This window comes from Gopherus flavomarginatus, chromosome 10, assembly GCF_025201925.1.
Source record: "Gopherus flavomarginatus isolate rGopFla2 chromosome 10, rGopFla2.mat.asm, whole genome shotgun sequence".
NCBI classification, from domain to species: domain Eukaryota; kingdom Metazoa; phylum Chordata; order Testudines; family Testudinidae; genus Gopherus; species Gopherus flavomarginatus.
Window position 1 is genome coordinate 71,456,190 of NC_066626.1, and position 23,129 is coordinate 71,479,318.

Genomic DNA, 23,129 nt, shown 5'->3' on the forward strand with positions numbered 1-23,129 from the left:
CATCATTTAGTGTAGGCACACCTAACACACTCCTGGCACTTGGAGTCTGTCCAAATAATTCCCATTGTCTACTGCAAGCTTCAGGGGAGCAGCCAGAAGGTAATGTTAGCAACCTTCCTTCTTTTTGTCCTTTAATAGTGTTAAGTGGAATCCTGTGGGTGAGAGTGAGTGGGTTGTAAAAGGATGTGACGAGCTTATAAATTTCAGCAACTCTGTGATTGGCAAAGCAAAAGTATGTGTGTCAGTGGGGCATACTAGGGCATTGCTGAAAGAGGGTAGTGTTAATTTTGCATTTCCTAGTTTTCAGAAGTTTGAGTTTTGCTCAACTCACTGTTCTGCAAGGGGACACCACCACCAAGCAACCTTAACTCTTCGTTAACTTAGTTTTTTTGGTCATTGAATGTGGAGATGTAGTTTAGAATTGGGCAAGGCAAAGTCACTATTTATTCCAGATCTTACCAATAATAATCTTGCTTTCTTCAGTGGGACCAATTGGGTAAGTAAGGATTACCTCAGGTGAACGAGGGTTGCAAGTTCAGACCCTAGCATATTGTCTGTTCTGTGCGCAGTGTGACAAAGCTCTGAGCCTGTATTGGTGGGTCTCGCACTTCCAGGTGGATTCAGTGGCCTCACAAGCTTGTTAAGGCACTCAGTGTGACCCCCCTTTTTCAGTATAGCAGCAATGGTCACAGCTTATTGAGCTTTTTCATCACAGGCCAGTATGGGAGGTGGGAAGGTGGAATACTCATAGTCTCTGTTGCTCCTTAGAGCTCAGTAGGCACAATTCAGCCTCCTGCCTGGACCTAAGTCTGCTTCCCCTCTCAAGGGGATCTCTGCCTTAACTGACCCTTTGCCGGTTAATTGGAGTCAGGTGCCTGCATTAGCCCAATGACATTAACTTTTAATTGGTGTCAGGTGACCTTGATTGGACTAGAGTAGCCTTTGATTGACTACCCAGGGAACAGGAACCTGCTCATTCTGAAGTTGATATATTTGCCTTCCACTACTCTTTTATAGCCTTCCGGTCTGAGTCCGTCACACAATAGACAATAACGTGCCTATACACAGACAATATCTTGCCTAATAGAAACTGTAAACTCCATATAAGTAGTCTGGATTTCAGTGCATAAGTGCTAGTAGAATGCTTCAGTGTGTCCAGAAGTGCATGGACCTACAAACCCCCACCTCACATGATGGCAAGAAGGGCATTTTTGCAATTGATTGATCTTTGTGCTGAAATGTTGCTACTTCAGTATTCTTATGTGTTACTCATACGGGCACTGATTCTGCAAATACAGTACTTAAGCACCTGCTTAACTTCATGCCCTATAACTATTTCTAGGAAACTGTTCACAGTGTGTGTAGTTAATGTTTGTAAATCTTTGCAGAATCAAGACCACAGTGTGAAGAAACCCACTTATGCTGCTCTACCAAATCCAGATGTTTATTTTTAAAACTAAATTAATTTTCATAAAGAAGTACAAAATTCTGCATTTAGAAAGTTCCTCTTGTAATTTGAAATATGACTGTTTGTTTAGTCCTTATTCAACAAATGTTCAAAGACAGGATCAATCAACACAATGTCCTTATGATTCCAAATCCATAAAGCTACAAATCTGAAAACAGATAGGTCCCAGACACCATCTAAGCATCCCCCTAAATTTGAAGTATTTCCTGATGCTAGCACCAAGTCTCAGTTAATTTTCTGGTTTTAAAATGTATTGCAGTATAACCAAATATTGCTGTTGAAAAGTTGAATTCAAACATTGATATATCTAGCAGCAGAGGGCAGTCTAATACTGTTTGATGCAATTGTTTTTGGCTTTCTGAATAATTGTTGCTCTAAAAAATTGTGTGTTTCTATGAAAGGCAATCAGTAACCAGTAACTATGCTGCTCTACCAAATCCGGATGTTTATTTTTAAAACTAAATTAATTTTCATAAAGTACGAAATTCTGCATTCAGAAAGTTCCTCTTGTAATTTGAAATATGACTGTGAAAGCTAGATTTTTTTCAAATTAATGAAATTATAAAAGAAAATTTATATAACATAATAGATCTCTCCCTACCTATTTGCGGGAATACTACTACTTTGGACGAAAAGACTTCATTAGAAGAAACCACTAGATTGCTTAAGTGTACCAGCCCTTTGAAAGCAATCTGAATTTTTTTGTTCCAGTGAGGGTTTGACAACGTTTTTTATTATAATAGTGGTAACTATATAAACTCTTCCTGAATGAAATAATTGCAAATGCTACTTTTAGCTTAATTTAGTACAGGTACAGTAGTAGCTTACAGGTTATAAAACTGGTCCCTAATTTGAGTATCTGGTAATTTTATAAAATAAATTATTTGTATTATGATAAGATCCTGCAGTATATTAAGTATTGGACATGTGCACATGAAGGCAAAGTCCATGCACTTAAAAAAGTTACTAGAAAATAGTTATCAAGAGGCTGATAATGTTTGGTTTGTCACCAGCCACTTGATCAAGATAGCCGATTTTCTGTTCTGAGTTGAGGAATGTGAAAGGAGACTCAAAGAGCTTGGCTTGTTTAGCCTAACCAAAAGAAGGTTGGGGGGGATATGCTTGCTCTTTATAAATATATCAGAGGGATTAATATTAGGGAAGGAGAGGAATTATTTAAGCTTAGTACCAATGTAGACACAAGAACAAATGGGTATAAACTGGGCACTAGGAAGTTTAGACTTGCAGTTAGACGAAGGTTTCTAACCATTAGAGGAGTGAAGTTCTGGAACAGCCTTCCAAGGGGAGTAGTGGGGGCAAAAGACATATCTGGCTTTAAGACTAAGCTTGATAAGTTTATCAAAGGGATGGTATGATGGGATAGCTTAATTTTGGCAATTGATCTTTGATTATCAGCAGGTAAGTATGCCCAGTGGTCTGTGATGGGATGTTAGATGGGATGGATCTGAGTTACTGCAGAGAATTCTTTCCTGAGTGCTGGCTGGTGAGTCTTGCCCACGTGCTCAGGGTTTAGCTGATCGCCATATTTGGGGTCGGGAAGGAATTTTCCTCCAGGGCAGATTGGCAGAGGCCCTGGAGGTTTTCCGCCTTCCTCTGCAGCGTGGGGCGTGGGTCACTTGCTGGTGGATTCTCTGCAGCTTGAGGTTTTCAAACCACAATTTGAAGACTTCAATAACTCAGACATAGGTTAGGGGTTTGTTATAGAAGTGGATGAGTAGGATTCTGTGGCCCGCTTTGTGCAGGAGATCAGACTAGATGATCATATTGGTCCCTTCTGACCCTAAAGTCTCTGAGTCTAATATCCTTCTTCAGAAATCAAGCTTTTCTTTATTTTAGTAAAAATTACAATTTCTAATACCCATTACCATGAATAGATACATTATTTCTTAACAGTATGTTAGTGTTCAGTTCTTTTAAACATAAAATTATTATTTAACAGAATTATTTTCAAGTGCCATTCTTCTGTAAAGCAAATGGGAAATATTTTTCACAGGCTTATTACACTTCGTACATAAGAATTACCTATCCCAAAGTGGAATTTAACAGCCTATTATCATAAATCATTGGATTATATTTAACCAATGCTGATCATTTCAGGAAAGGTGATTGCAGTTATAAACTAGTAACATTAATAAATCTCCCAGATTAACATAACTTTCTGCTGTTACCCCAAGGTGATCACTCAGTTACTGTCCCTCCAAAATAATCTGAACTCATTTTAAAAATGGTCCTTGATAGTTGGAAAACTTAAAGTGAAACAGGGTTTTCTTTCAGAAGTATTAATAAGGACTTATAATTCTTTCACTCCTCTTTTCTGCAATCTCTTGCAAAGGCTGGCCTTTAAATAATCTCAAAGCAATAAATGTTGATTTATAAATTAAACCATTTTGCTTAGGTGTCTAATACAAAACATCAGCACTATACTATTTGTGCTTGTTCTCCCAGGCTTCTCAAACCAGACTGATCTATAAATGGCTGCTGATAGCAGTATTCACAGTTCTTCTCAAAATGTCTCTTGGATGGTCTCCAACATGTCCTGATTTATCCCAGTTTCTCTTCATTGTTCTTAAGGGACACCTCCCAGTACTCTGCATCCATTTTGCAGCCTTTTTGTTGATAGCATCTGATTGTACTTTCTGGACTCATATTGCATTTTGCCCTGGAACTCCTTTCACAGAACTATATGTTGTCAAATAATAGTCATTGAATTTGAGCTGAAAGTTCAGTTTAATAGTTTATGGCAATCTAGGAATTACATGAAACAGTTCCTTGGAAAAATTTTAGACTTGAGTGGTCAGATGTCACGCTGCCTTTCTCCCTGAGGTTCTTCTGTCTTATGGAGCTTGCCTGCTTTAGAGTTCAGCCATGCTATGAAGTTGATTATTGTAATCTGGCTTCCAGTTCCACTGAGCCGCACACTCTGCTTTCCCTCCAGATCCTGAGTTTTGTCTGTGTGTTTAGCAACTATTCCTGTTGGTCAAATCAAATTCCCTTGCTATATTCTTAGCTGTCTTCAGTAGGGTTTTGTTGGTGCACTTTACATCACTCTTAAAGAATGACTGGTGGGCTTGTCTGTTTTGCTACAATTAATTTCAGTTCATCATTCATTAAATCCAGCTGAGACCATCATATGGATTCTGAAAGTTCACACAGTGGAAAGTACATCCCATGATCGCATCTTATGAGAGAAATTGGCATATTTTCAGCAGAGTGGTTGCTATTAGCAGAATGCCTAAATGCCAAGTTATTTACTGAATTACTTACAAATATTTGATTTATGTATGGTAAGAACTGTCTTATCCTTTGTGCCTGCATTATTTTTCAAGTTGTTTTACTCATTCTTTCAGGAGTATCAGGATTTCAATGATTTAAATTGTTACCAACAAGTTTTTATTTGAAATTTTAAAATTTGCAAATTGTGTGGTTGTTTGCCTTGGTGAATCTGTGTTAATTTTGAACATTCTAATGTGTTTGAGCTTTCAGTCTCTCTAGTTCATGTTACTCCATAAGTCCCATAAACTTATTTGTCCACAATAAAACTTTTCAGCTCTCTGTGTAAGACACTGTTAGTGTAATGTCCCAAAATATTTTCAGTCAACACAATGGCATACTTCTTCTTTCACAAACAGTGTTTCCACTAATAGCTTCAACTATATCCTTGGCTGTCTTTTTCCCCTTGACATCTGGAAGCCTTTTAGGGTATGTCTACACTGCAATTAAAAACCCACTGCTGGTCTGTGCCAGCTGACTCGAGCTTATACGGCTCAGGCTAAGGGCCTGTTTAATTGAGGTATAGATGTTTGGGCTTGGGCTGGAGCTAGCTTGAGGAACCTGCAGGGTGGGAGGTGAGCTGAAGAAGAGCTCTGTGTAAGCTCAAAAGCTTTTCTCTTTCACCTACAGAAGTTGGCCCAATAAGAGAGATCCTGGGACCAACACAGCTACAACAACGCTGCATATTATATATGAAAACGTTGATGGCACTCATTAACACCTTCCAACATAACAGCCTTTAATATCTCATTTCTGCCCATCCAAATAAATATTAACCCTGAATGATTTATCTCCCAGACAGAAAAATAATAATAATGGTGGGTTGAGAAGGAGGTAAAGAGGGAGAATGGGGAGACCCTGACATGGGGGGCGGGGGGAATACAAACATAAACAGAGCCAGTTGTATGTGGTGGAAGTGGGATGAGGGGCACACAGCCCCTTGGATGAAGGAGAGGTGAGGGAGTATAGGGAGTCCTTGAAATAGAGGGGAATGAGAAGATGGCACAAAAGGGAGCTGGTGCGGGTGGATTGGAGGATTGCAAGGAGCCTGTGGTATGTTAATTGAGCTCAGCCTACAGAAAGTGTGTGAGGTTTGTTTGTAAGCAGAATGGATTTGATTTAAATCAATATGATTTAAATCACTAGTCAGGAAGACTCATTTTAATCATGGATTTCTACATAAAAGTACATTATTTTCAAATTAGTTTTACAGCTATATCAGAAAATGAATGATTGGTTATTTCATTTACCAAAGGTAATTGAAGCAGATATTTATGGAGTCATTGGGAGGTGAACTATCTCCAATTCAACAGGTTAATTATTAATATTTGGAGGATTTTCTTGCCATGCTGTATTAGGAGAAGAACATCACCAGACAGACATTTAAATTGTTTTAACTAAAACAACAACGTTATGTATTCTGAATTTTTTTCTTCAACAGCAAACGTAATATTTTAACAAAACAAGCATATGAATTTTGAATTTAGTTAAACATTCAAGTTTTTTAAAATCAGGTTTGTTAAAACTGTTTAAAATAGTTAAATATTAAAAAAAAAAATTAAATCCACAGTGTCAGCCAGGTCAACATGAGAAACTTAAAATATTGGCTTCTGCAGCTAACTCAATTGTCTTCACCTTCACTTTCCTGTTTCTTCATAATCTGGAAAAGAAAAACAAGCTATCTTGCTTTTTCAGGTCCCGAACAATATCACAATTTGGAATGAATTAGTCTAAAGGAAGAAAATATTCTTTCTACACCGGCAGAAGAAGCTACTGCTGTTGAAAGTGAGATTGTCACTTCAGCAGTCTCTGAATCCAAGAGCTTAGGTGACTTCCACCAGTTCACTGGTGTGACTTTCTTTAAAACATCATCGGCAAACATATATTTCTTGAATGGTTCACCCTCAGCTTTGACATTTATTATAGTTGGCATTATGGAGGGATGATTGCTGGATGGCCATGTCATAACCAACTCCTTTTCTTCAGCAGTTAAGGTTTGACCCTTGTATCGAGAATATTTGCAAGAAAATGAGCTGGAGATAGTGCTTGTCCCATTTGTTTTTTTAATGCTTATAATTTAACTCTGTCATTACATATTTCTCTCTTTAAGATCTCACTCAGTTCCTTCACATTTCAACAGTATCAGCAATAAAACAGCTATTTCCCTGCATTTTGTTCAAGGCTACAGAAATAGGCTTCAGGTTACTCAGCATGTGTTCAACATTTCTCTTAAGCCCAATGTTGAGAACTGTGGTTGTGACGGTGCCATCTATTTTTTCATGATTTTGTTCACAAACTCTCATCAGATTAGGCCAGTTCTTGATATAGTGCTCAAAATAGTCCACTACTGAGTTCTGTCGCACATCTCGTGGGAGAGTTAGCCTGGTTCCTCCCACTTTTTTCAGAGCAGCTGCTGCAAAGTGGTTGTTACGGAAATATTTTGCAGTTTCAACATTAGCCTCTATTTCTGAAACGCTGAAGTCTTTGGCTAGGAGGTGCATCAAATGAGCACTGCAACCATATGTTGTTAGCTTGGGACTCTCTCTTCTCATCTTGGATATATTTGCAGCATTGTCTGTGACCAAGCTGTGTACTAGGCAGTTGAATTTTTTTTCACAGTTTATTGTAGCTTTTACTGCTCCTTCTTGTAAGTATTCTGCTGTGTGTGCATTTACGATGTATCAGTTGTTTCTGTAAGGAAGACATTCCCTTCTTCTGTTGTCACACAAGCACATACAACAGGATCATTGTGGACATTGCTCCTCCCATCAAGACTCAGGTTAACAATTTTCCCCTCTAGACCTTTTTCACACTGCGCAATTTCTCTTTCATATACATTTTCCAACAATTCACCTGAAACATCTGCTCTGTTGGGTGGACTGTATCCTGGTCTTTGACTGAGCCATGTTAATGAAGTGTGGGTTCTTAATCATATGGAAAGGAGCATTTGTTGCATAAACAAACCGGGCATTTTTTTCATCAGTTACCTCTTTTTGTAATCTCCTAGTTCTTATCACAAACTTATCTATGGTTGTTTCTGGATGATGGAGATTTTTTTTTCTTTTTGCTACAGGTGAGATATACTGTGGCTATGTGACATACATAGTGTGCCTGAAACACTACCATTGGCAGATAGTTCTGAAACTACAGAAAATGATGGTGTTCTTGTAGGTGGATAGTCTTCAGAATCCTATATGTTGAGGATGGATTCTCCTAAACAAAATAAGTCAATGCAGTTATTTAATTATTATTACCATACTGCTTATTTAGTGAAACTGTAAAAGGAAAACCTGCTTATTTAAGCTATTTATTTTTTATCACAACTGCATCTAAAATGATAGTGCCATAGAGTAACTACTGTATTTTTTGCTCAAACATGAGAATTCAAGAATAGTCCAGAAGAAAGACAGGCAGTCCTTAAGAAAGAAGTATGAAGTAAAAAAGTTTACCAGCCTGAAGATCCTGCATGTTCAGACAGGTTCTTTTCATCATCTTCAACGCAGCTCCTCCTGAGAAGGAACACTTCTCATCATGTTGTTTCATTTGGGCAACCAGGCCTTGCATTTCTTTGTTGCACTGTTTGCATTTTGCACACATGCTTGTCTTACCCACAAATAGAGGAACTTCATTAAAATATTCCCAAACTGGGTCTCTTTTATGGTCTGCTGCCATTATAGGTTTTCCCTTCTAGTGAGAGAATGGTATGGTAGATCTCCAATCAATGAAGGCTACACTCGGAAAGACCTCAAGGCTTCTGGAATATGCTGCTCAAACAGTTTCACTTTTGTTTCTACTGCCTGTCCCTCCCTTCTCACATTTATCACCAGACTTCTTCTTGTCCAGATCTATTCCACCCTCAACAATCTTCTATTCATTGAACTTTTTGGGTAAGGAATTCACTCTGTGTACACAAATTTGCAGAGGGACAATAGGGTTGAGGTCTCTTATTTCTCACCTCTATATATTATGTATTTATTTAAAACCATTTTTGCTGTTAACAAGCATGTTATCTCTGGAGACACAAATCCAGAGTTTGAGAACTGCAAAACTAAGCATCTCTGATGGTATCTTCTAGACTGACACTGAGTCCCATTGGGTAGCTAGAAAGATTAACCTAAATAATCTATACAGAAGCCCCTGGAACCCCATAAGATTGGATCCCTAATCCATGAACTATTGGCACTCATTTACAAATCTTTTCTTAACCATTACATTAATATATTGTCTCATACTATAGAATTAGAATTCATAGTCCCGATTCCGTGATATGAGATTATATCTCAAAGATATATCTTAATTATAACTATCTTTAGATAGGTTTTTTTCTCAAAAAGCTTTTTATCAAAAAATCCAATTAAAATTAAAAAAGAATATTTTTTTTGTTTTTAAATCATTGATTTTTATCCAGCCTTTTTGTAAGGTATTCGATAACTCTGGTGTGAGGCATCCTGGAATGGATATGTTAGAATAGAGGGTAAAGTTGTGTTTGTCATGAGGTTTCATAGGCAATGTCTCTATATTACCACTTAGGTCGGATAAACTTATGTCACTGAGGGGTATGAAAAACACTATCCCTGAGCAATACAAGTTTTGCCTGCATAAGTGCTGGTGAGGAGACGGCTCTCCTGCCAACATAGCAATGGCCGCTCATTGGGGTGGTTTTATTATGTCAACAGGAGAGTTCGGCATAGAGCGGCTACGTGAGCAATTTTACAGCAGCACAGCTGTGGCAATGCAGCTGCAAGTTTGCTAGTGTAGAATGGCTTTAGTGTTGATTAGCAGACAGATGGAGGCAAGCTTAGTTACACAACAATCATAATTACCCGGTCAGTTTGGTCTCCCATTTGGGTTTAGACTCTTGCTTTTCACTGTGACTGAGTGCTTGTTTCACTGCATTGTTAGCTTGAGCTATAATTCTTTCTGTCCACACACAAAAATCTCTAGCTCAAGTTAGCTGACCTGTCAGTAATGAAGTGGGGATCCTAATCCAACATCTCTGAGAATTTAATACAGTAGAACCTCAATTTTTACAAACACCAGCCTTATGAATGATCTGTTATAGGAATCGTATTTCCAATTTGGGGAGTGGGGGACACATAACAAAAGTGAAGTCTGAAGAACAAGTCAACATCCCTTTGCATTCTGATACCTTCAGTGCACTGGAAATCACTTTGCAGTCATTTGAAGGACAAAAAGAAAGTGATGCAGTGCATCAGACTTCAATTTATGTGTTGTTCCTACTGTGACTAAGATGTTTCATTTTGAGAAACTCAGTCCCTAATTAGTTCATAAAATAGGGGTTTTATTGTAAAAATGTCAGTTGAGTGTCTTGTGAAGGGATCACTCACTTGAGCTAGGCTGGTGGAGTAAGTGAAGCATACTAACTCAACCTAACAGTTGCAGTGAAGATAGCCTCTGGGACAGCGTTTCATTTAGCTCAGAAAAGTGGCTAATCCCAAATAGGTGCTACATAGCTCTTTCTGGCGGAGCCCTGCAACCTGATCCAAACCTAACAGGAACCCACTACAAGTGTCAGGTTTGGGTTAGAAAACAACCAGACTCTCTTGGAACTGGGTTGGGTGACCTGTGATGACTTTTTCTGGCATATAAGGTCAGTGCAGTGGTGACTGTTTTCCTCATTTCTGTCAACCACCATGTCTGTATGCTGCAGGGAGTGTGCCAAGAAGTCACAGTGCTTCTCACTCCATAGTGTGCACACTGCAGCGGAGACAGCAGGAGCAGGCGCACAGACACTGGGACATTCCACTACTGGCATTCACTAAACCCGATGGGCAGGAGAGAGCAGCAGTGGCACTAACTCAGGTTCAGGGGAAAGGGTCAAGTTGGGTTCAAAAATGACTTGACCTTCGTTGGGTCAGGTCGGATGGGCTCGGATCCAGTTTGGGTCCTAGTCAGGACTAGTAGTCCTGTGAACAACAGCTAGGTAAAAGAGAGAGTCTGTCACATTTGGTATATGTTCTTGTGGTATAGCACTCACTCTGTGTGGCACTGCAGCACCTTTGCCTCAGTCTGCCCAAGGGAGTCTTCAGCACACTTTGGTGATGGATATGGGTTAGCTGTCTGGCTAAGTCACTGAGAATTCAGACTCTTCTATAATAACGGCCTCCCCAAGTCAAAGTGCAACATAAACGCAAACTAAAGGAATTTTCAACCCTGCTTGGCTCAGCTTTCAGCCCTTTTCTTTCAGGCTTTAATTGCTTGCCTTAATGGCCCCAACAGGTCCTGGTAACAAATCAGACTAACAGTTTGTGTCACGCCTCCCCTCCTCTCAAGGAGACTCTGGCAGACAAGTCTTCAGATGGCTCTTGGCCCACACATTTCTTACATGACATTGTAACTGCTAGTCTCTTTTTCTTCCCAGTCAGTCCCAAACTGAGCTGGTTCTCTGCATTTCAGAAATCTACCCACCATTAATACATGGATAACATTGAAAAGTGCTATGCCTCAGTTATTTTTCTTACCTTATTTGGGTGCCTTGGTTCTTTCCATCACTTCTACTACTTTGTAATGCCTGAATTAGCTCTTTTGAGGTCTGTACTGCCTGTCTGATGAAAAATCTAATTCTTGTGAAATTATTTTGTCAGTTCCTTCTGAACCCTTCCACATCCTTGCCTTTCTTTTCTTTTTCTTGTTCCTACGCAGTCTTTATTCATCTACCAAGCACTGCTAGTGCTAGATGTTTGCAGTAATTTGTGTTCAGTTAACATAAGAACAGCCATACTGGGTCAGACCAGTCATCCATCTAATCTAGTATCCTGTCTTCCAACAGTGGCCAATAAACTCTCCTGCTGGCAAAATAAAACCATCCCCAACAAACGGCCGTAGTGCATCTCCTGCCGACAAAGTGCTGTCCACGCCAGTGCTTTTCATCAGTAAAACTTTTGTTGGTCAAGGGTATGCTTTTTTTCACACCCCTGACTGACAAAAGTTTGACTGACAAAAGTGCAGTATACACATAGCATTGCCAAGTTTGCTCCTTGGGTATTAAGGTCTGTGCCGTACTCGTTGCAACAAGACTGATTATTTCTTATTTGTATTAGGATAGTGTCTAAAGTCCCAATCAAGGCATCTCATTAGTAGAAACACATCATAGGACACAGTCCCTGCCCTGAAAATTTTGCAGTTTAATCTAAAGTTCATGTGTCTGTGTTCTAAAAGTTCAGCTTTACTGGAGTTTTGCTAAATAACATTAGTAAATCTGTCTCCAAAATAGTAACACTGAGTATATTTATCAGTCCTAAAATATCTTTCAGGCATTGTTCCCTCTTCTGTTGTCCTGACTGCTTTCCAAGTGATGTCAAGGGTTTTCCTGACATGGGCTGTAACACACAGTGTAAAAGAGGTAAGTTTGAGCTACAGGAGAGAGACTGAAAGGTAATGAGAAGGTGCTACAAAGAAGCCAGTGTCAGTCACTTTAATTTAAATATGTTCTTCTCTGCCTCCCCACATCTGAATGATTTATATGAGAGGTCTATACACCACAAAGAATATATTTGACTACAGCTTACATGGTATTTACCTGTTCCACGTTGGCATTTTCTTTGATCACTTCTCTCTCTCTTCCCATGCTTAGTTTAAGAGAGTCTTACATTTTTGACACAATAATTCCTTGTATTCAGAATATTTGGGCAAATGAAATGATGGGAAATACATAATTTCTGGTATTTCATTTTACTTGTGGTGGCCCTCTATATAGAGGTGATATTCAGAATGAAATAACTTGCTTCTGTTCCAAATACTAGTGTATCTCATTGGTCATAAGCACCCCAATTCTGGCCCACCACCATCTTGGATTTTAAGGTTTTTTGATAGCTGACTATAAGCTCTTTCACTGTCTTCAATTGAGATTCCCCCTTTAAATTTATAATGTCCATTAACTAAACTTACTATCCTAAACCCAAGATCCCACTTTTTCAGTATATCATTTTGAATTGAGCAATGCCAAACCATTGTTACCTGAATCTTGCTACTATATCATATCCTTTTCTACTGTGTGTCTGATCCTGCTTTCATTAAAGGTAATAGTAAAATTACTTTTGAGTTAGAACAGGATTAAGAATTGTAGGTGTTTTTGCATTAAACTTACAATATTTTCCTGAACAATATTTCTAACATTCTGTTCTTTGTACTAACAATGGAATATTTTTCAGATAATTTGTTACATTTAAGAGAATATTCCTTTTATCACAATTAGTGTCCAGTAGGTCCCAAAGTGTGCTATGAGCTGTTCAAATGTATGTACAAAACAAGTGGAGGAAAAGAATATGATCAAGATAGTGATTAGCACATATTTTACTGGAGCCATGATTTTGCAGGTTTTCTAACACCGTGAAATAATCCTTTCCACTAGTTCATTTGATAAGCAAAAGAGTATTTAAACATTTTTCTTAATAAAATCCAAAACACCTATGTGAAAACATCTGCTTTTCCTCTGACAGATATATCTGCAGAATACAAGTATAGTAATGTTCTAGTCCCTGTTGACTCCAGCAAAAAAAAAGCACCAGAGATGGCTGCCAGATTTCAAACAAGCAAAATGGGATTCTGAGACTTTAATTAGGAGCAAAGAATTTAGTTGGGGATTGGTTCTACTTTGAGCAGGGTTGGACTAGATGACCTCCTGAGCCCCTTCCAACTCTGATATTCTATGATTCAATGAAAGAATTAATGTTTATATTTAGATATATCTTAGGATACATCTACACACCACAAGTGAAGATATTATTGTTAGTTCCATAGTGCCATTGGGATGCATGGTGCCTTGTAAACAAGAACAGTAATATAGAAATTATCCACATTGGGGATTTTCTTCATTATCTCAGCACTAAAATATTAAGGATTAGATTGCCTAGACTACTTTTCTAATATCCCCAAGGTAGGGTGAGGATGGCAAAGATTCATACTGGATGCTAGCTTCAGGCATGGTAATTACACCACCCTGAGACAATGACTAAAAAAAAGTGGTAGCAGGTCAGGTGAGGAGATGGACACCAGATCCCAGGTAGACATGGTGCTGTAATGTCTGATATTTACAGTGTCCTGAGTGTTTTGCTTTTTCTAAAGGACTGTCTGCATAAGTGATCTCCTTGATGAAGTCCAGGATTAGATTTTCGCACCTTTATGGATTGTGTAAGACAAATATGTATCTGCATGATGAGGTTTTTCTAAATAAACTTCAATTTTGCTGTTTAGCTTCTTGAGTTAGAAGCATTTAATATCCTGCTTTCCAGAGTGCTTGCAGATATGATAGATTCTTTGAAAGAAGAAACATCAGTACCACATTCTTCCTCTGTACATTGACCATCTAGAAACTTATTCTGATACGATCTGAAGCATGAATCTTGCTGTTAACATGTTTGTGCTTCTCATGATTTTGTTGGGTTTGGTGCTGTCATGTTTATAGATATATTAACTTATAGCTGCATGATAGACTTCTGTTAAACTTTGTGTGATGTATGGTGGGGGGAGGGGAGAGATTACCTTATTTTGTTTGGGTCAGCTAAGACTGGCAGTCGTTCGCCTTACAGAGAAAGTCCAGCATGTGGTGCAATATCTGCTATCCAGCAGTTATTTATGAAGTGTCATTACATCATGAGTTGAGTCTGCTTGGCCTCTGTGGTTTGATATGTGCCAGTATTGTGGTTCCAAAGGAAAAAGGGAAAGAGAGTGGTTCGAGCAAAACACTGGTGTGTTTAAAAAAAAAAAAAAAAAAAAAAAAAAGTGTAAGGGTAATAATGGGGAGCCTTCCAGTTCCATGTCATATATTTGAATCTTATGTAGAGCAGTAGTGACTGAACCATGCTATCATGTGATGGCTTGTTGGTTGCCCATGTGAAATACAACTTGATTATTTTTCTCCAGTTCCAGTGGAAAGTTGTTCCTATCAGTATTGGCACCCTTATTTGCGCTCTAATCAGAAAGGTCAGGAATTGATGACATGAAGACCAATACATATTTTATTTTTAGAGGTGGTCTTTCCAAAACAGAATTGATTTCTATCAGATCCTTGCAGTCTGTCTGTTTTATACAATATCTTGGGTTGGTAAGTGGAAAATGTCAGGTTCTGAGTCTGTGAACTTGACCTCTTTCACCAGCAATCAAGTATACTAAAAATTACTTGAAAAGAGAGACTGCCAATTGAATAGGTTAATATCCTAGTTTTATTAGGATATTATTATAATAATTGAGACTGCAAGAGCTTTTATCAGGGCAGATGGAATAAGAAAAAGCCCACACTAAAAAGATCAAAACTCTCAGCAACAAAATGCTGTAGGCCTTTAGACCATTATTTAAACTGATGTAATAATACTTGCACTGACATAAAACGGAAGTAACAGAAACACTGAAGTAACTCATGTATCAGGCCCCGTATATCTGTTTGGAACCCCACATTTTCTTTATGAAGATGATAAAACAGGATTGGAAGGAGTTGTACTTACCCTTATAATTAACATTTGTATAGTGTTTCCTTTCTAAGCACCACCCATTTTCAGTCCTCTATCACTTCCCAAAATATTCACATTGTAGGCTGAAATTTTCCAGAAGAGCTTTCTGCCCAAAGATTATTCTTGTTTTTAAACTTTGAGGAAAACAGTTCAGCCATATTTGAGTATAAGAAAACCTCTTTACACATCATAAAAATCAAAAAGCATGAAGAACTCCCTTTTTCTTCTTCGCCACCAACCTTAGGATATCTTTCATGCGTATGCATGAGGGAAAACGATTAAGGTTGGATAAATGACCTTACTTTGTCATATTTTCTGGATTCTGAACATTAACTTTACATCTCAGCATAGTCTTTTTTTGTTGTCGTTGTTTGACTAATATAAAGATTGTCTCCTATTCGTAATTCTGAGGGTAAGCTAAAATAAATCCAAGACCTTCATTGGTAAGAAATCAATTTGAAATTGCTTTTGACAGCAATTTATATCTGTGGTCTGAACAGCTTAGATAAGAAGCTTGTTAAATCATCAGTCATTAAGAGCATGAAATATACTTCGAACAAATATCTGGGACTGCATTCCAAGGCCTACAGGAAGAAATGGGTATTTTAAAAATTAAAATTAAAAAGAGTTTTAATGAATGCAAATGACTTTTGAGGATGGCATTAGGCTGCTGGTTTTGTAAAGTCTTGCTGTCCCTTTTTGTGCTCCCCTGGGTTATTTCCTTCTAAGGAAAGGAGAGGGAATGATACTTTTGCTGAATTAACTGTAGCTGTATCTAATCAAATAAGACTCTTGAGATATTGTTTAGTAAATCAAGCCCTTGAGGTTTGGTAATGTGCCTCTTGGACAAATTCAAACGTCTAATTCAGTTAAAGTGTCCAAAAACGCAGAATAAGGAGTTCTAGCCATGATAAATAGATTTCCAGTATGTCTGTCAGTAAGTAACTGGTACCTAATTCTTTGTGGTGATATAAAGAACTTAGCCAAAAATGATGAAGAAAATGAATACTCAATCTGTGGCTTTGCTGCAAAGAAAAGACTGTTGGTTGAGAACAGTTTTAAAACAGCTCAGGCATGCCTCCTGCTGAACTGGCGTCTACCATTGTTCGACCAACAGGTGTGGAGGCTGGTTTGACAACATTTCTAAGACATCATCCACATTGGTTGGTCAAATGGCCTTAGCAATGATTGGTAGAGCAGTTTTTCATGTTTTCATATACAGCTTTCTTGGTGTAGATAGGGAATGAGAGGACTATGACTTCAGAAATCAATGGCAACAGAAAAGGTATACCATAGAATTAGATCAGAGCTATCTAGGTTCTTTTCTCCACTTATGTCAGTATTTTTCATCACCCACTCCAAGGACCAGTTTCTTGGCACCCTTTCCCCTTACTCCTACCATTTGATGCTCCTCTAGTGATAATTTATTTCCCACATCCACAGTAATCCACTCCTCTTCCTTGATTTAAGGGACAGAGACCAGAACAGCATGTGAATCTTAACTTTCATCAGAGTCCATCCTTTTCCCAACACGAAATAAATTGGCAAACTTGAACTCACCAAATGCTGCTCCTGATTTGACCAGAAGGGGCAGCTATTGAATGCTTTGAAACTGCCTGTCCCTGGAAATAGTACCATCTGTGCAATGCTCCTAATTCTCTCCAGTTTGAGGAGTAAGCTTTGCTATTGATATTTGCGAAGTAGCACACAAAGCTCCCAAAGAGGATTTAGGACTCCATTTTGCTGGGTGCTGTAGAAATATGTAGGAAAGCCTGGTTCCTGCCATGAAGAACGAACACACATACACACGCACTATTGGTGGGATTGGTATACAACATACAAGCAACATGACCATGAATAATAGCAAAAATGTTTTCTGGGGTTGCTGTTTTTTCTTATGTAATGCCATTTGTTGTTGCAGTCTGTGTGTATTAAAATAACATCTTTTTTTGTGTGATGTCCCATGAGCTTTTGACAAGCAAACATATGATCAGCCCTATTTACGAGCAAATGTTTTCCCTATGTCCATATATTTTCTTGTTCCTCTTTTTGTCTGTGTGCATGTACTTTACCCAGGGTAAATTGTATGGGTGTACCACCCACACCTACTGACTTCCTTTTCCTCTTGTAAGAGTTGGAGAAAAAAGGAAAATATGCAAGTACCAGTTGGTGAGCTGTTTTGCTTTTGTTGTTCTAAAGTCCAGTGAAACTGAGCTTATGGTGTTCACTAATAGAGAAAATTCATGACATTTTTTTCCTGGAAGAAAACTGTACATAAAAATGTTAGCTGAAATAAGCTATGTATTAGAGATTGCCTCCATTTGTAATGCAGTTTTGTGGACACATAAGCTGCTCCATTATTGCTGTCCCTTTTTGAATTTGTGCTTCCAAATCTAAGCTTTCTTTTTTAAAAAAAAATCTTATTGTTGTGAAAATAAATTTCAAAATGTGAATTGAGTGAAACTGATGGTGATGTCTTCCTGAAACAATATGTCTTAGAGTAAAATGGCCTATTCTTCTTGTGTATTTCAGTGTATTTACAGTGAAACCTAATGATGCTTTACATATCAGTGTTAACTATTTCACTGCTCCTAGTTTAAGCAGAAATTACACTGGATGTAGTAGCAGAAATTGGGACAAGGTGCAGTGAGGCAGATAGTTGTCAAGTTTACTGAGGTAGGTAATGAATCCTCCCACACACACACACGCAGACACACAAAGGTTGGGGACGAGAAGGAAAAGGAGATGTATTTTTTTTGCAGTGCCAAAAGTTTCAGCTTCCTCAGTAATGCACAAAACTCAGATAGAACCCCATGCCTCCCTCAGTGCCAAAAGCTCTAGCTTCTCAGATGAAGCTATCAGCCTCCAGGTTCCCACTTGACAACTTCAATGATGCAGTTAATGCTTTTTAATACACTACATGCATCATGCTGAAAACTAAATATTTAGGGCAGTGTAAATGTATAAGGCTCCCATCAGCATAATATCTGAGCACCTCACAGTTTTTAATGTATTTATCTTCACAACACACATGTGAGGTAGGGAAGTATTGTCCCTATTGTACAGATGGGGAACTGAGGCACGGAGAGGCTAAGTGATTTGCCCAGTCAATGGACCATCCTCCCTCTCCTAACTAAACCTAATAACCCTCCCCCGGAGGTTTGGGAGGCGATAGGGGATGGGTACAAGCCTGGGGATTCAGGAAGCGGAAAATTATTCCATGGGGCTTTTGCACATCATGTAGGCCAGTGGTTCCCAAACTGAGGTTCGCAAAATGTTACAGGGGGTTCTCAGGAAAATATTCCCTAATGGCAGACAGAGCTGTCCCTACAGACCCCGGACAGCACGGGGCCAGCAGCCTGGAGCCCCTGGACTTCCAAGAGCTAAGCAGATCTATCACACTCAGGAGATTTAAACTTCAAGACTCTTTATGAGAATTGGAAAGGGAGATGGATATTTTTTGCTGTTTTTAAAATTAAATAGCTAGTATTGTTTTTAAAATAATTATGAAGAACATGTTTAAGCTTTGTTGTAATGTGCGTTGTTTGCCTGGACTGCTCAAGACCTGAATGCTTGTGTAGGAGGAACTCTTTGAGTTGGCTTCTTACATACCTTCACGCTGTTTCACATCTGATACTCCTTGATGAAACATAGGAGCCTTGTCTTATAACAGGCTTATTCAAAGTGATACAGGCTACGAAAGTGAGATCTTGGAAGAGTGTTGCCATTTTCATAATGTAATAAAAATACTGTAATGATAAATTATAATTAATAATAGTGTGTAATAAGCATGTCATTAAAAACAAATTTTGTATTTCCAAGATCACTGCTTTTATAAAGGAGACAATCCCTGGAAATATTCATTTTTAGGAGGGGGGGGGGGTCGCAAGACTTGACATTTAGTGAAAGGGGTTCACAGGTTGTTAAACTTTGAGAACCACTGATTTAGGCCTAGTGTGTTGCATAGGATGGTGGGGCCATCAGTGTAGCTCATAGTGATAAGAGGTTGGTTTCCATACTTTTAAATTATATTTTCCATTTTTCTTTGGAATTTTTCACTATTGGGAGAATATTTAGAATTAACAAGGAAAACTATTACTGAAGCACCATGTTGATCTTCAAGTGAATCTTGGGATCTCACTTTCTTAAATGAAGCAATAAAACAAGGTGCAAGGGTGGATTATTCTGAGAACTATTTCTTGTCATGTGAGTAGTTAACAATTTATAATTTCTGAAGTTGTTGTACTGTATATTTTCTTCCTCTCTTTAATAGGTACAGAATGAAGATAGTGTCCTCTTATTTGTTGTTGCCTGGACGATCACTGAAATTATCCGTTACTCCTTTTATACATTTAGCCTATTAAACCACCTCCCTTACCTCATCAAGTGGGCCAGGTAAGATGCATAAAAGGAATGTTGACCTTTGCAGATATTTTACCGATTTGACAGGAAAGTTTATATAACCGCACAGAAAATTAGTCTAGTAAGCATGGAAAATAATTGTTGTACACAACATTATTGATTATTAGCTGACAGTAACCACCTCATAGCCACAAATGGATATGTCTCTGGGGCCAGCTCTTGCTCCCTTCAGGCAATTTGTGTGCTTAAAATCTGTTAAACAGAAGTTGACATTAATGATCTTTAATGTTCATAGTGAATATTGCTTCTGAGTCTCCTGCCAAATTATATAGTTTTAAAGTAATTTTCTTTTTTGTATGTGTCTTTCACATAGTAGTGAGGAAAGAACATAAAGAAATGTCAGTCATCCTATTATAAGTTTCTCGGTTATCTTTTAATAAACTAATTTTGGTAGCTGAACATCAGAGATATAATAAATGTGTCAAATTTCTTTATCTTACAACAGGCTCCTATATTATCTGTGCTACATGTATCTCTATTTTAAAGGAACATGACCATTTAAAAATCTAATTTCTGTCTGAAAATATTTATTTACTATTGTTATAAGTTACTCCCTGTTATAAGATGACTGTAACTGAAAGTGAGGGAAGAAAAAATTTACAGCACTCTGTATATAGTCAGTTTTGCTGTTTCCCGGTTTGAGACAGTTTCTTTTGTTTGTACAGATCTTTTATATAGCAGTAAGGCAAAATGTCTCTTTAAAAGGAAAATGTGATGGAGAATCCTCAAGTTGGCAGTGGCTCAGTGACAGGTGTTGTACCTGAAACTACTTTTAACTCGTTCTAGACAAGATTTCAAGCAGATATGGACTCTTAAGTTGACTATCATAGCAGGTGGTTCAGAAATGTGAATTACAGTTTTACAGGGTTATATTCAAATATAATTTGCAGCTTATCAAAGGCACTTCTGCATTCAGTGAAATTTGATTGTTGGTCTGAACATTTTACCTTGGAGATAGCAACGTCACTTTACTGTGCTCTAATCAAATACCAATTAATACTGAAATAAAAAGGCAAATATTAAATTTGTTTGTGGTTATTGAAAAGTGGAGTAACCATAACATAATTTAACAAATAATTTCACTTATTAGAGCTTCGGACTGATTTTTTTTTATGTCTTTCCCTAAATGTTTTGTTCTAGGTACACACTGTTCATAGTACTGTATCCAATGGGAGTCTCAGGCGAATTACTCACAATATATGCTGCTTTGCCCTTCGTCAGACAGGCTGGCTTGTATTCCATTAGCTTACCTAACAAATACAATTTTTCCTTTGATTACTATACATTCCTGATCCTGATTATGATATCTTATATTCCAAGTAAGTACACCATTATGTTAGGGTTTTGTGTGAAAACAGTATATGGAAAGCTAACTGAGAAACCGAGTGATTAAACTGTGTGCATAGCTAGCTAGCTTTGCAGGTAGCAACATACCTTTCTGAAAGTTTCTTAAAGAAAAGAGATCAGACAAAAGTAGAACTACAGCAGTCAGCATTTGCCAATGTTTACCACAGAGTGGTAATGGAGAAACTAGTTTTTTTTAATCTATACTTGAAATATAAAATAATTGTAGTATCTTTTGGCAAATAATGACTGTTTAAATTATTTTTCTCTCTGCCACTCTCTTTCATTAGTTGTTCTGAACAGAGTTAGTATATAGTTATAAACAAATTATTTATTTTTGAGTTATCTCTTCATGACTTTTCCAGTAGTTAAGTAAATGAGTGGCAGATTTGCTATCCTCACAAAAACTGCAGAGTAGTGCACTTTTGCTCAGACAAAAACAGTGGGGAACACTGTTTGTACTCATCAGGATGCTTCTTTAGCTATCTTATCTTGAGGGGAGAGGCAGCATGACTCATAATTTAGAAAGCTATAATGTAGGTCTTGTTTTTCTTTGATCTGTGGTGTTTTAAAGTAAAAGACCTATAACCAATATAGTTATGCCATTGAGTCTAAAATTCAAAAAAATGTAATGATAATGCTATTGGTGTCTATTTAGCTATTTCTACAGCTGTTTTTTCTCTGAACTTTTTATTATCTATGTAGCCTTCTAGTCTATGCAGAATGATGAATCGTATCCTAAGTAAGATTTAAACTTGAGCAGTGTTGAATTCTACAATCAGCGCTTATAATCTTCTAAGTAAGGCTTCTTATGAATCTTGATGTCACAAAAGTCATAAACTTTTCCATCTGCTATGAAAACTGCATTTCATTCATTTGTGTCCGAGAATAATATATTTGGCATAGCTCCAAAGATGCCGACTAACTTTGGATTTATTTACATAAAAAGAAGGGAAAGTCTCACTCTTTCACTTCCATCCATCCACTGGAATAGTTGGATTGTAGTTGGTGGAACCAAGCGGGGTGGTGGAAACTGAGCCTTCAAAACAATTTATCTAGATCTCACCCTTAAAATAGCTCAGTTTTGGGGCAGCACTTGCTCTTTCAATATGTTCTGTTTCCAGTGTAGATTCATCAGTGTATTCAAATATGTACAGAATTTTTGAACTAATAATCCAATAATATGAATTTTTTTATCACCCTGGTAGATAAGCATCAAAACATTCATGATATATGTTTGCTATTGTTCAACTTGTACTAGGTGTCTTCTTGCAAAAACTTGTAGCCTTTGATATTTTAGTAGCATGTGAGAATTAAGATTCAGTTGTCAAATCAGTTTATTCAGTTCATTCTCCCTGACCAACTTCACAAGTCTGCTATCCCTCCACAGAAGCCCCACACTTTTATGGAAGTCTGTCTAAGCCTGGAGAAAATAAAAATAGGACCTAATGAATGCTCTTTTCCTGACCCTAAATTCCCACTGAAAACTTCAGAAATACTGGGGTTACAATGACAGAAAAATTTTGAAAACTTCCTCATTGAAAGTAATACAATTAATTTTCCTTATAGTTGCAACTCCACTTCATGAAAACCTTTAGTTTTAAAATGAAGGTCCTGTCAAATTAGCTTCGGACCAAAATAATTCTCATATGAAAATCTTGATTGCTCATAATGGATCCTATGCATGACAGACTTCCTGCATTTGTTCAAGTTTCATTGGAATAATTATGCAACAATGTGTTTCTTACCAAGTTAATGAATGTATTCATCAACACTAGTTTCCCTGGAGTGCAGTAGTATAATCTGGAATTCAGTCAGGTGGGAGACAAACTAAAGCGGGATAGGGAGGAGAGGATATGTGAGAAACAAAATGAAAGAAGTTGGAGCAAAGAGTGCTAATTTATAACCAACCACCTTGAAACCTTTTTAGTGCACAATTTAAATACCCATGGGCTGATCTATTTTGCATAACAAACTCTTGTAATACAAAATTGATATAAACTAGGCTGACACTATCCTTAACAGGCTCATATGGTTCACTAGGATGAACTGATCTTGAGCTTATGTTTAGAACTAATATTCAGGCTTGTTTAGCTGTTCATATCATATGTGCATGATTTCAATCTCACATTTTGTTC

The 23,129-nt window shown here is 37.7% G+C and overlaps 1 protein-coding gene across 2 annotated transcripts in view; it reads left to right on the forward strand.

Moving 5' to 3' along the window:
- HACD2 (3-hydroxyacyl-CoA dehydratase 2) overlaps positions 1 to 23,129 on the forward strand; it is a 40,148-nt gene that overhangs the window by 13,136 nt on the left and 3,883 nt on the right. For both annotated transcript variants that reach the window (XM_050917178.1, XM_050917179.1), the window contains 3 exons: positions 12,034 to 12,122; positions 19,499 to 19,620; positions 20,788 to 20,966. In XM_050917178.1, coding sequence (XP_050773135.1) covers positions 12,034 to 12,122; positions 19,499 to 19,620; positions 20,788 to 20,966 — 390 coding nt within the window. The remainder of the gene's footprint in view (positions 1 to 12,033; positions 12,123 to 19,498; positions 19,621 to 20,787; positions 20,967 to 23,129) is intronic.